The sequence below is a fragment of the Nannobrachium achirus genome (assembly GCF_963921795.1).
Source record: "Nannobrachium achirus genome assembly, chromosome: 15".
Classification (NCBI taxonomy): domain Eukaryota; kingdom Metazoa; phylum Chordata; class Actinopteri; order Myctophiformes; family Myctophidae; genus Nannobrachium; species Nannobrachium achirus.
The window spans coordinates 44941095-44955500 of record NC_137822.1 but is presented as its reverse complement, the minus strand read 5'-3'; the positions used below and the strand labels follow the sequence as shown (position 1 = coordinate 44955500).

The window sequence follows — 14406 nt, the reverse complement described above, 5'->3', positions numbered from 1 at the left end:
TGACTTGTCCTTTTGAGACCAGATACCAGGGACAAGTGACTTGTCCTTTTGAGAGGTGCTCCCTGAAGGAACTATATAAACCGATTTCCTGAGCAGCCCGTAGAGGGCGCTGCCCGCCATAACTGCGGTGCAAAAATTCCCACAGTGAGGTTACGCTAGACGGGGGGAGACAGCTGTGTACGTCTGCTCAACTAAACTTTTCATGTGCTTGCTTATTCCAAACATAACTTTACAAAGATGTACAGAGAATCTGGATGAACCAGTGCAGTTTATGACTGCTCCAACAGTAGTGGAAAAATTAAACTTTGGAGAGGAACTGAATGTGAAATCCTCAAGCCTGTGGCCGTAAAGCTTACATAGGGAGTGCAGAGGACAAAGATGTAAAAATATCAATTTAATTAAAAGACTTCCCACAAAGAACAGTGTTGGCGTTGGAACCTTTTGGTTAGCTACTCACTCTTGATGTTATCCTGCATGCAGCCTTAGCCCTTAGCCGGACTAGCCAGGCATGCATGTTTTGTTCAGGCTGATCTACATAGCCATCCAGACCTTTTGCTCAGGAAATCGGTCTATAGGCCCCAACGTCTGGCTTTGTCTGATCCCCAAAAAATCTCCCGTTACCCCCAAAAATGCCCGGGCTCTGAAGCATGGCCGACATCTTGGCACACACGTCTCAAGGTTTGTTGTACGGCCAGGGTCCCAATGGCTAAGCTTTGCAGGACGCGCTGTGATTGGCCAGCGGGATGCCAAATGAAATTAACTCACTTAATAACTAAATAGCACCACTCACTCACTTCACACTAGGAGGGATTTTTAGTTCTTTCTTGGACCTCTGTAGATTCTGCTGATATGTGACTCACCTACTTGCAGATTACACCAGTATCTTTTTTTAACAACTTAACGCCATTGATGATTCATGACGAGTTAACTTTATGGGGCTTTTAAGCCGTGACATCATTTTGTAGTCAGACCTCCAAGCAGATTTATTATCAATATCTGTCCCTCGCTATTTTAACAGATCCGAGACAAAAATAACGACTAAAGTATAATTCTACCACTTTCCTTAAAACAACAAAGAGAAGAAAAAAATTTAAATAGTAAAAATTGAAAAAAGATTCACGGGTTTTGGGGGCAGTTGGCCCCAAAAGTTCTCATCTGCCTACAAAATGATGTCAGACTTAACAGCCCCATAAGCCCTCACTCCCATTCTCATTTTTTTTTACAAGTTAGCCACCAGGTCGCTAAAGATTTTAATCGCAGCAGAAAGAGGGGACATTTAAAGTTATGTAATCCAAAATCCACTTCCTGATTTTATATATATTTTTTCTCACAGAAATGTCTATTTCTCTGCTTCTGTGACTCCAGTGACCACAGGGCAGAAGAATGGTTCAGAAGCAGTGTTCACCTTCACTCTTCCATTGGAAATAATATAGTCTGGTAGGATTCACCTTGAAACATGGGCTGCATATTGTTGTACTGTTTTTGTTTGGTTTCTATTCTGAATGTTTTGAAGGTTTGCACAGGGCTCTACTTCCTGTATTGTCCCAGCTCAGATTCTGAGCCTGGGACAACTTCCTGCCCAGGAATATCATAGTTTTGGCCCAGAGGTTCTTCTCGCCCCCCTAGTGGCGAGAAACAGAACCTCTGGGAACTCAGATTGGAAATAATAAGACTCCAACCTGCTACCGGTCTCCTAAAAACCTGGCCACCCACTTCACACAGATACAGAAAGTAAAAACAGAGATTGCATGTCTTGCTATTTTCATCTTGTCTAAAATCTCCCCCATGGGAATTCCGCTTCAGGCTAGTGGTCAAGGTGTTTGGCTTTAGTATCCCTTCCTGCGCGGTAGACCCGGGTTCGAATCCCACTCAACACTTCTGAACAGACTGTCTGCTGTGCAGTGCTGCCGGGGCAGTGCTGCCGTTGCCATGGTGATCAATTTACCATATTAGGGAGATCAACCGGCACCTGCCTCCCTGATTGGCCGACCCTCCCATCGGCTTTGAGGAGTGGTCAAGCTTTACGTGGAAGTTGGGCCACTGAACAATATAACTGGTGGAGTTGTTCATCAACACTGTAAACACCAAGACACTTTAAGCGGCAAGGCTTCAGTGAGGTAATTTAATATCTGTATTCCTTCAGTGAGAAATGTTTTGCTGGGTGGTGGGTCAGAGAAGAAGTGTAGAGCATCATGCTTCTGTAGCGGTGGGGCACAAAGTGTATTTCTTTGGAGGAGACAAGGGTGACAAGAAGGACACGGATCAGATTGAGGTTCACGTCATCAACACTGTGTCTTTAGGTTGGAAGAAGTTACCATCAGGAACCACTGGAAAAGAGGTTCCTTCCATGCGCTGGGGACACACAGCTGTGCTGGTAGAAGGTACCGTCTACCTCTGGGGCGGATGTAATTCAGAACATTATGATAAATACAACCACATGCTTGATGGATGCTACAATGTGCTTTATGCATTTAATGTCGACACCCACGGATGGGTCCAGCCCAGGACTTCTGGAACGGTTCCAGAGGCAAGGACCAGACACTCAGCCTGTGTCTTGGAGAAGATCATGTATGTCTATGGAGGAAAGATGGGGATGAGTGAACTGGGGAATTATATCTACAAGTTGGACATCACCACAATGGTCTGGTCTTTCATTAACAACAGAGGCATTACATCACACGTCCCATCAGGTCACTCTGCCACTATCATTGAGACAAAGATGTTTGTATTGGAGAGGGGCTGTCCCTACAACAACATCAGCGTGTTTGACACAGAGACCCACTGCTGGCTGAAGACGCCTTCTGCACGGCTTCGTCTTGGAGAACGCCAGTTTCATTCTGCCTTTGCCTACCATGGAGAGCTGTAAATAACTGGTGGCTACAGACGTGAGCAGCACTTCAATGATTTGTGGAAATTCAATCCAGAGACCTTCTCATGGAAGAGGTTTGGAGCCAAGATGAAAGGCCTGTCTAAGATCATGGGCTGTGGCATGGTGGGACATCCCATCACCATCGGAAGAAGAAAGGGAGTTTATCTCTATCTGCGCGTCTTAGATTTAAGTCCTAGTCTTAAAACATTATGCAAGATAAAGATTATCCGGTACGGTCTGAAGAGTTCGGTGCTTCCACACAACATCAGGTGGGAACTTAAAGCCATGACTGGAAAGAAGCAACCTTCAGTTTAGGGCTGTCTTCTAAAGTTCGACGAATCGGCACGTCGTTTTAAGCCCCCGGAATCTACGCCAATTGTTTGAGTCGAAAAAATATATTTTTTTAAGTTACCTTGGTGCGGTATGAAAGCACTGGACTGTACTGTCATATACTTCTTATTGAGTCCATACTTCCTACTACTTGTACTAGACTTAAAAATGAAACCAGTTGCCGTGGTCATATTACAGGAGGCTCTTATTTTGAAGCTAACCGCTTTGAGAGGAAATGCGTCGAAGTGTTGTTATTCTACCTTTTGCAGTCAAGAAGCAGCCGATCTCGATACACTTCACTCACTGCCGCGGCGCTGAGTGTGGCACTGTGGTGGTCTCAGGCTGAGGACTGTGGTGGGGTAGAGGATTTCTTTAAACGTTTTAGATTAAGACAATTTGCTTGCATTGCGATGCATCCGTGTGCCGTTCTGCATCGACGCAGTGATGTTACATAATTGTTATTTTTAGCCAACGTTTGTTGTTGTTTTTCCTCCTGAAGGAACGGGGCTAAATTGTTAGCATGCTAGCACTTTAGCCCTGTTCCTTTAGCCTTGGAGAGGCATAAAATCATTACAATCAGGCAGTTTTCGAAGCAGAGAATCCACCAATCATATGTGGTTTATAACAGCTGTTGTACCGGGCGCTACTTGCTATCAATGCGTCGCGTCTCCACTCCAGTCACTGCAGCACCACTTTTTTTTTTTACATAAGCATAAAATGCATTGAGAGCTTGTCAAGCTTGTAGAGTTAAGTCTGTTTGTGCTCCACATAAAGAAAAACAACTTGTATTGAAATTAATAGCTGGGGGCGGGGCTATATGCTCTCTCTTTTCTCTATGGCAGTGTTTCTCAACCTTGTTTATGCATGGGCACACTTTTCATGTCCCAAGAATCCAGGGGCACACCAACATAATACGGGGGTGTAAATATCGTCACTGTCGGGACGAAACCTTGTATCTCCAAGTTTCAAATGTGTACGTTTCTTCGCAAAGCAAAGTCCTGCTTCATCATACAAGGCTGTCGCACAACAGTAGTGAAAACATACGATCTACAAGCACACAACGCCTCGTAAATACAATACTGGCTTTCAAGCAGTTTCAAGGAGCACACTTGACCCTTCTCAGGGCCACACCAAAGGTCCCCAGGGACAGTGGTTGGGAAACACCGCTCTATGGTTGTCATTCTGTGTTATTTCAAGGGTTTTCCCATTGGATGAAATCACTCTGTGGTATTTCAAGGGTTTTCCTATTGGATGACCCATTGGATGACATCACTCTGTGTCATTTCAAGGGTTTTCCCAGTAGATGAGGTCACTCTGTGTTATTTCAAGGGTTTTCCTATTGGATGACCCATTGGATGAGGTCACTGTGTGTCATTTCAAGGGTTATCCCATTAGATGACATCACTCTGTGTTATTTCAAGGGTTTTCCCAGTAGATGAGGTCACCCCGTGTTATTTCTGGTACCTGACAGGTGCAGTGGAAGCCGGCCTGCTGGACGTGTGGCAGTGGTTGGGGGCCCCCGGGGGCCCGGGCCTTGGAGGGGGCCTCCCGGGGCGGCTCAGTGGCGCCCCCTAGCGTGGTGACGTGCAGGAGGCCCAGCGGGTGCTCGGGGTCGGCGTGACACTTGACCACCAGCGTGTCCCTGTTGACCCTCTGGACCAGCGGTCCCGGAGACTCCGTGGCCAGCCTCCACAGCTCCGCCCGCGTCTGGAGAGACACCTGGTGGACAGACACGCAACACTTTTTAAAGGAGAATTCTGGCCAAGAAGGTTTTCTTACCTTTAGTGCAGGGGTCTTCAATGTTTTCAGGCCAAGGACCCCTTAGTTGAGAGAGAGATGAAGCAGGGACCCCCACATTTTCATTGATTCCATATAGTTTCATCGTTTGACAGCACAATCGTCAGTGTATTTTGGATTCATGTTAATTTGTGTTTTCAGATATTTAACCACTTGAACAGTCAATACTTAACCAGTAAGACTCCCTAATCGGGAGATAAGCGACCGTAGGTCGCTTATCTGCACAAATAGGGCAAAAATTTGTTTTTCCAAAATCTTCCTGATCCATGTTGATGACATGAGTGTAGACATGCTGTGTAGTGTTTTTTGTGATTTTAGGGCAAAATCTGTAGGAGCAGTGTCCAAAAATGTGTTTTTAAAAATCGGCCTGAAGGTGGCGCTATATGGGACAGATTCATGTTGATGGGATGAGTGTAGACATAGTGTGTAGCGATTTGCGTGATTTTAGGGCAAAAACTGTAGGAGCAGTGTCCAAAAATGTGTTTTAAAAATCGGCCTGAAGGTGGCGCTAGAAGAGGGCCATGTGAGAAATGAGGGGTGGGGTCTCCGCGTTGCCTTGGCGGACGAATAGGTACCGGCCCCGGCTCTCCCGGACGCTCCTAGCCCGAGTTACGGCATTTTATGTGAGCTGCAGTGGAGGGGGTCCTCCACTGGGGGGCGCCACCACTTTTGCATCCGTTCTGGAGCACCAGGAGTGGGTGGTCCCCAGGAATTCCCCGTGAGCAGCCCCGTTGGGGTGGTCATTTGGTCATTTTTGCACATTTGGTCATTTTTTACACCTGGGGGTCCCTGGAGCTCCGGGGGTCCTTGGAGGTTGTAGTTTGCCAGGTAAGGAGTGTGTGTGCAAAATGTGGCATGGATGGGGGCAACGGTTGTGGAGATATGAGCAGGGCAAAAGTGTGACGTGTGACGTGTGACTCACGGAGGGACATTTTTTTACACCTGGGGGTCCCCCAGGGACCTGGGGGTCCCTGGAGCTCCGGGGGTCCTTGGAGGTTGTAGTTTGGCAGGTAAGGAGTGTGTGTGCAAAATTTGGCATGGATGGGGGCAACGGTTGTGGAGATATGAGCAGGGCAAAAGTGTGACGTGTGACGTGTGACTCACTGACGGACGGACGGACGGACGGACGGACGGACGGACGGACGGACGGACGGACGGACAGACAGCCGGTGGAGGTTTTGGTAGTAAATGCGACCTACGGTCGCAATAAACTTGACCTTTTACTCTGTACTTAGTTTTCTCTTTTTCCCCTCTACACCAAAGCTCTTTGCCAAAAATAGCCGATCTACAAGCTCACAACGCCTCGCGGCGTGAGGCGTTGTGAGCTTGTATTTGTCCGCAGACCGCAGAGTCACAGACCCCCATATGAAAATATGTGGTGCCAGGGACCCCCACACAAGATCTGTGTTATATTCAAAATATTACTTTTTCTCCCCCCAATATCTTTTGAATAGCAGATCTACAAGCTCACAACATGTGATGTTAAACATTGTGAGCTTGTTGATCTGCTATTTTCAAAAGTATGTGAAATATGTGTTAAATATGTGATGTTGAAAAGCTCCGGTGATAAAACAAAGGTGATACAACCTCACCCTCCCCTGGACGATGATGCGTACATCCAGAGGCCAAATAACTCACTTTTCTGAGCCTAATTATTCTAAAAACTACAGATTAAAAAAAAATTAACAAAAAAAACACTGAAGGTTGAAAGCTCAGTTACTTCTTTGGAGTGTAATTGAGGTCAGGAAAACATTAAAATAAAAATAAAATGAAATGTTGATGTCATATGTCCTTTAAAGGGGAAGACCACTCATTTTCAATATTGAACTATGTCATTTATATACCTTCTGTGTTGCCTACAGTTTACAGTTTACAGTTTAGGCATTTAGCAGACGCTTTTAATCCAAAGCGACTTACAATAAGCAGATACAAAACATCACAAGATAATATGTCAGTACATCAACAGCAATATAACAAGTGCAAATGGATATCTATCTAGAAAAAAACACAATATAATCAAAGTTCTAAAAAACCTAAAAACAAATGCTAACTATCTTCATGTATGGTCATTGATTGTCTGTAGTGCTAAGGGTTTAGGTGGAGTCTGAAGAGGTGAGTCTTCAGTCCACGGCGAAAGCTAGCGACATCATCATCATACGCCTACTGAGTGTCAAAAAACTACTTCCTGGCCATCAGGGTTCGAGTTATGTGGGGGCCAGTGGGGGCTTAGCCCCCATAGATAAGGTCTGGGACCCCATAGTCAAAAACCCCAATGGGGTCTCTTTTTTTTTCCCAAGTGTTTTTTTTTTTTTTTTCCTCCCCTGCGCTCTCTGGCTCTCATCAGTGGCGGTTTTAGGCAGAGGCTACTGCCATCTTAGCCTGAATGAGACATCTCTGATAAACCTCGCATAGCCAGACTTACTCGTGTCCCTGATTGGCTCTCACGGCTCTTTGCCGTTGTCCCATTGGCCAAAAAGAAAAAGCAGACAACATTTCTTGACTCCAGAAGAACTCTTTGGGAGTTTCCGCCCCGCCCCCCTTTCAGAGGCTAGTGTGTGTTTACTTTCGCTTTGACAATGCACGTTTATCTTTCTGGATATGAGAAAAAGAAAAAGCGTCAAACGGGACTGCGGCAACAGCAAACAGGTAAATAAACATTCTTGCACTGTCAGTTGTAACTTGTGTTGTGCGATGGAGCCACGTTGCTACTTTAGTGGCGATAAGGGCTGAGTTGCGTTAGCCAGCTGCCTTGCGTGTCACGGATGGACTTGTAATGCTGCTGTTTTGTAATCTCTCCTACCTCGCTGTCTGACTATCTTGCTGGCTGGTGCATGTGGAAAGGGGCAAAGGGAAAGTGTAGTGTGCCATTCCCGATTGTTTAGCAAAAAAACCCCCGCGGAAACCTGAATAAAATGCGATAAAAACGTGATCAAAACCGCGAAAAACCGCCAATTTTCGCGCGCGCGTTGTAGGGCCCCCATAGCTCTGGGAGTATAACTCGAACACTGCTGGCCATGACAGCCCATACATCCAAACAGAAAGGTCCTATCTGATTGCATTAAATGATGTTAAATGACATTAAACTCACTTTTCCACTCACTTTGCCACTCGATTTTTCCATTCAATTTATGCATTCGCATACCCTCTAAACAAACCCCAAAATCAATCCTCCAGTTCTAGGCAACACAGAAGGGGGGGAACCTTTTTTCTATTTCCACACAACTCCTCTAAGTTATATTAATGACATAGTTCAATATTGAAAATGGGTGGTCTTCCCCTTTAACACATTCCCCGCCATTTAACAATACCTTCGTACTCTCCCCTGCCTCTGTCTCCATAGACTTCCATGTAATTCATAGTGCACGGATCATGCACACCCATGCCTAGATAATGCACCACGTGTCTGCACATTGCTCACAGCTTTCAAACAAAAAAATCCGAATGGAAATCCGTTCAGGCATTCATGAGATAGCAGCCATTATGTTTTCCTAAAATGTAAACAAAGATGGCTGCCATGTTTGAAAGATGGGGTTGCTATGGGGGTTAAACATGCAATTTCGCGATTGCTATCATGCCTACTAAAGTTTTTGGGGTCGAATTTTTTTTTCTTTTCTCTGGATTATCGGCCTGGCGGGGAAAGACATTGAAATAATCTCGGGACTATCGGGCCTGGCATGCAATGAGTTAAGTAAACCCCCTCCTACCTGCAGAGCGTCCAGTACAGAGCTCTTGACGGTCAGAGGTCTTACTTGCAGAGCGTCCAGTATGGAGTTGAATCTGCTCTTCAAGGAAGGCGGTCGCTCTTTTCCTTCTCTCCCTACCTCGTGTGTCTGCTACTGTCTGCCTGCCTGCTGGAGCGTATCTGAACACTGTCTCTACTCTCGTAGCTATTTGGACCTATTTGGAAGCAAACATGGATCTGGTGAGCTAAACACTGAATGCCATGGATACTATTTTTTCATCACGAAAATCTGGTTCGGAGGAATCCAGTTGTCCGACGGAACTTATGCTTCGGGGTACGTGATCGACTACCGGCAACGGTGGAATTTGATGTGCCTCACGGTTTTGAGCGTCGAAGACGTGGAAGATATTTATCTTTTCGCTTTTATGATAACAGGGTTTCTGCTGATTGGCATGGGCATTGCCTTGGTTTATCGAAAAATCTGCAAGATGGGTGGACCCCCAGGAGCCCCAAAACTGCCCGTCATATTGGAACTGCACAAGGTTGTTTGTGCCCAGACTGTTGCGTTAAATGAACTTAAACGCCATGTTGTCATCTTGATGGAGCGAAACACCGATCTGCATGGAGGGCCAAAACATGGACATTAGAGGGATACTCTAATTCTCTGTATTCCCTCGCCCGAATTACGACCGGCCTGACCTTGGAATACCGCACTCCTCCTGCGAGAGAGGAACTGTGTTGAAGTGCGCTTCCCACCCTCCCACCCTCAAACACCTGTTGTTGTGTCTTCTGGACTGTTCCAGCCAAGGATGTCTCATAGCCCTGAGATCGCGGAGAGACAATTATCGCACTGACACCAGCGGAAAAGACATTCTGACCTAGGCTGCTATCTGGAAGCCTCTACACAAACACAAACATGACTCAAACTTACACGCATGCACACTCACAACCACTCACCCGCCTTTCACCCCCCCCCCCCCCCCCATGCACACCGCCCCTATCTGTTCGTACAGGCAACCCCCCCCCCCCCTTCCACATTATGCCTTTTCTTTTTTCCCCTCCTGTGTTCGTGTTTGTTTTTGTTTGTTTGTCAACCTGTTTGTTTTGTGTTTTTTGTTTGACCGCCCGAAATTGTTGCGCAGGTTCTCCAAGATAGCGCCGTCCATGGCTGCTGTGGTGACTACGTGTTGCGTTCTGTCGGTGTTTTTGTGTTTGTTTGTTTTTGTTTTTGTTTATGTTATATGTGAAAAAAATTGATTTGAGTGCAAAAATGTAGTATGCCAAAGCAAATTCCTATGTGTATTACACAATGGTTAATAAAGAAATCTGAATCTGAATCTGAGCTCTAGACGGTCAGAGGTCTTACCTGCAGAGCGTCCAGTACGGAGCTCTTGACGGTCAGAGGCGTGGCGTGGCTCTGGCACTCCGTGGCCCGTCTGATGTGGGCGCACACGCCGTCCGGCGAGGGGGCGCAGCCGCGGGATGGCGACGAGGATGGGACGCTCCTCCTCCCCCTCCCCCTCCTGTGCTGTGAGGAAGAGGAGGAGGGGTCCTGGAGGAGGGGGCTCTGACCCTGTCCACACCACGGCAGGAAGCAGCGGCCCAGGTTGATCCTGGGGTCACACAAGAGGTCAGGGGTCACTATAGGATGGGACAATAGGCGATATTCTTGACGGTTACTTTTGTGGTTACTTCCTGAAAGCTGAAAAGGCTCAACTGAAAAACAACATTTTAGGACATCATAAACTCATCCTCTCGCCTTTTACCATTCTCGCCTTTTAGCCACACCCAACAGTGGGTGTGGCTAACTTCAGCTGGGTCACCACCCATCATGGCACCCCATCTTTAAGAAAACAACGGGATAGTTGCATCCCCTACCTGGTCACCAGTAGCAGTGTCCGTAGGAACAAGCTCCAAATACTCCTACCTGCTCAACAGTGTAGCTCCATAGCACCACCCACCTGCTCAACAGTGTAGCTCCATAGCTCCACCCACCCACCTGCTCAACAGTGTAGCTCCATCACCAGTAGCTATAGCAGTGTCGGTAGGAACCAGCTCCACGAAACCCATCTGGGGGGCCGAGGACCCCCTGCCCCCCGACTGGACCACGGAGAACACCTGCACCCCCCCTAAACACACAATGTTACTGGCCCATTAAAACACAATAAGACCTAAACACTCAATATTATGTCACTTGTGTAATTTAGTTCAAATCTTCGGGGGATTTGTAAAATATACATTTTTTGGAAACTTCAGAGTCCTATAACAAATCTGAAAATCCATGATTCCATTTGCAAAATCTCTAGGGGACTTTTTGGGGGAAAGTTTGGGTTCCATTCACTTACTATATACTATGTGTGAGAGATTTGTTTTGCATGAAAAACATTCCTTGGGCTGAAAACGGCCCCCACAGAACTGTGGAAAGTGATGACTTGTCACTGAACCATAGTTTTGTGGTCATGAAAAAATCCTATTTAGACCCCTCACATGCTACTTAAAGCATTTATAGTAAAGTATATAGTAAGTGAATGAGACCCCAAACTTCAGCAGCTGTCCCCTGGGGATTTTGCAAATGGAATCATGAATTTTCTCATTTGTTATACTCTTAAGTTTCCAAAAAATGTATAGTTTTCCAAATCCCACGCAAATTTGAACGAACTTTATTGAACTGCACTATGGCTATTGGCTAACCATTGTCAAAGAAAAGGGAAAAACAGCGCCCTCTCTGTTTTGTTCCTTCAGAGAGTGTGTTCTTGAGAGATTACGGGACCATTAACCCATTATTTTATAGTTTAGCATTAAAAGAACAGCAGATACACAAGCTCACAGCGCTGCAATGAGTGCCGCACTGCAAGCTTGTAGGTCTGCTATTTTTGAAAGATCTTGAACATTATGTGCAAGTCTTTGAATATTTTGACCCGATTCTATATTTAATGTCTTCTAAATCCTTCTTCCAAATCAGTGGTTCTCAAACTTTTCCATGTCAAAGACCCCTAAAATTACATTTATATGGCCGCGGACCCGCATCTCATAATATGTTGTTCCAAGGACCACCCAGAAGCAAATACTTGAGTTAAACATGTTTAAAAAAATATATATTCAAAAATGTGTTAATTTATTTTCAAAAATAGCAAATCTACAAGCTCGCAGCATGCTGTGAGCTTGTAGATCTGCTATTGTACAGTATATATAGATTTTAATTTATTTGAACATAAATCTTCTCTTCTGGGGGTCCCGAGCATAAAACATTTTCAGATGGGGGTCCATGGCCCATATCGTTAAAATATCAATTTGGAGGGTCCCCGACATGAAAACGCTTGAGACCCACTGATGTTAACATTAACACAGGGGTTTCAACGTTTTCAGGCCAAGGACCCCTTATAGTCCAGTCATTTTAGGCCAAAATTAGGCCAAACCTGGAACAAATTGCAATAGTAGCAAACTCAACTGATTTTGTATCCTCAATATGTCCTTAGTGAGGGAAAAAAAGTCCCAAGGAATCCCACCGGGGCAAAGTTTTGAAAACGACCTACCTACCTTCACTTACTATACACTACAATATAAAGGAAAAAATGACTGAAAAAAAATCTGCTTTAAGTGGGATGTGAGGGGTCAAACTAGGGTTTTTTAATTATTCTGAATCCATTGCAAGCATTTGTTTTGCACGAAAAACATTCCTTGGGCCAGAAATGGCCACTCAAAACGTCAATTTTCATCAATTTTCATCAATTTTCAGTCTTTTGGGGTCCGTTTTTAGCCCAAGGAATGTTTTTCATGCAAAACAAATGCTTGCAATGGATTCAGAATAATTAAAAACCCCTAGTTTGACCCCTCATATCCCACTTAAAGCAGATTTTTTTTCAGTCATTTTTTCCGTTATATTGTAGTGTATAGTAATTGAAGGTAGGTAGGTCGTTTTCAAAACTTTGCCCCGGTGGGATTCCTTGGGACTTTTTTTCCCTCACTAAGGACATAATGAGGATACAAAATCAGTTGAGTTTGCTACTATTGCAATTTGTTCTAGGTCTAACCCTAAAATGACTGGACTATTAGCTAAGAGGGAGATAAAGCAGGGACCCCCCACAACATATTGTATAAAACTGTGTTGCAGATTTTTATCAACTTGTTTGACAGTCATCAGTCTAAGTTGGATTCGTTTTAATGTGTTTTTCTCTTTTTCAGACATTTAGACACTTAAATCGTTGATCGTTTACTTAGTAAATTTGACCTTTCACTCTGTACTTGGTCTGCCCTTTTTTTTTTGAAGCGGTGAAAACCGCTTCCAATGAATGGCTTTGTGTGTATCACGCCCATATATGGTCATTTCAGTCCAGAATGAACAGGCTTTTTCAAAAACAGAATGTCCGTTTAATTACCATATATGGTGATCTCAGTCCAGAATGAACAGGGTTTTTCAAAAACACAATGTATGTCACCTCATGTCCATATATGGTCACTCCAGGCCAGAATGAACAGGTTTTTCCTGTCCCATACGTGCAAAATATCAGTCCAGAATGAATAGGCTTTTTCAAAAAGCAAAATGTCCATATATGGTCATTACAGTTCAGAATGAACAGGTTTTATCTGTCCTGTACGTCCAGAATATGTGTGTAATGTACCTCCCGGTCTGATGAATGGATACTTTGAGGATTGGTCAAGCTTCACATGACAATTTGGCCCTCCATTCTTTATATATTCATTCAGAATATATAAAGAATGTAGAATTCAGAATATATAAAGAATGAATAGATCACAGAGTCCATAACTGTATAGATGTATAGATCTCTAGAACACATAGAATAAAAGTTCACCACTTCACTTCGAACCGAGGTTTGATTTTTACCTCTACACCAAACCTATTTGCCAAAAATAGCCGATCTACAAGCTCACAACGCCTCATAAGTCAACCAACGAATTCGCTTCTTGCAAAGGGTTGCCCCGCTGATCAATATTAAATCCCGAAAGACACTAGGAGGTGCTCTTATTGGGCCCCTCATTGATTACGGAGTCCTTGTCTGGTATCGCGACGCCCCAGCTGCCTTAAAGTTAAAGCTCCAAACAGCCCAAAACAAACTAATTAGGGTTGTGCTTGGTCTCCCTCCTCAGACCCACCTTACCGATCATCACCACGAAAGCGTGGGATGGCTCAAAGTAGCTGACAGAGTACAGCATCTTGCAATGGGCCTGGTGTACAAGATACACTACACCTCCAAGATTCCCATGTACCTGACAAACTACTTCTTAAAGGTCAAGGATGTTCACAATCACAACACCAGAGGCAGCTCCACTAATCATCATCAACGTAGATTTAACACTAAACAAGGCTCTAACTCGTTCTCCTGCTACACCATCAACATGTGGAACGCCCTTCCACAAGCCCTAAAGGAGAGCAAATCCCTAGCCTCCTTCAAAATTGGTATGAAAAGTCACCTTCAGACAGCTGCTACCCGTGACTTGTAAATAGACTAAGCCCCCTGTCCCCCCCCCCCCCCCCCCCCCTTTTCTCTTTTTTTGTTTTTGATGTTATGCTTTTGAAACTGATATTATCCTAGATAAAGTACTATGTTCTATCCGTCTGTCTTTCAATGTTATATGAGATACTTAAAGTGTGGTTCCTGTGGAAATAAGCCTCGGCTTTCTAGGATCTCCTTTTAGTTGACCTTGTACCAGTGATTTGTACTGTCATGAAACTGTACTTTTTTCTATTGCAAACTTCTAATAAATTCTT

At 44.8% G+C, this 14406-nt stretch overlaps 1 protein-coding gene across 1 annotated transcript in view; it reads right to left on the bottom strand.

Moving 5' to 3' along the window:
• The window catches only part of cUnh2orf42 (chromosome Un C2orf42 homolog), a gene marked incomplete at both ends in the record, with an annotated part of 43841 nt that overhangs the window by 23607 nt on the left and 5828 nt on the right, over positions 1 to 14406 (bottom strand). Inside the window, 3 exons of the mRNA XM_080743673.1 lie at positions 4664 to 4918; positions 10045 to 10291; positions 10678 to 10807. Of these exons, the coding sequence (XP_080599799.1) occupies positions 4664 to 4918; positions 10045 to 10291; positions 10678 to 10807 (632 nt within the window). The remainder of the gene's footprint in view (positions 1 to 4663; positions 4919 to 10044; positions 10292 to 10677; positions 10808 to 14406) is intronic.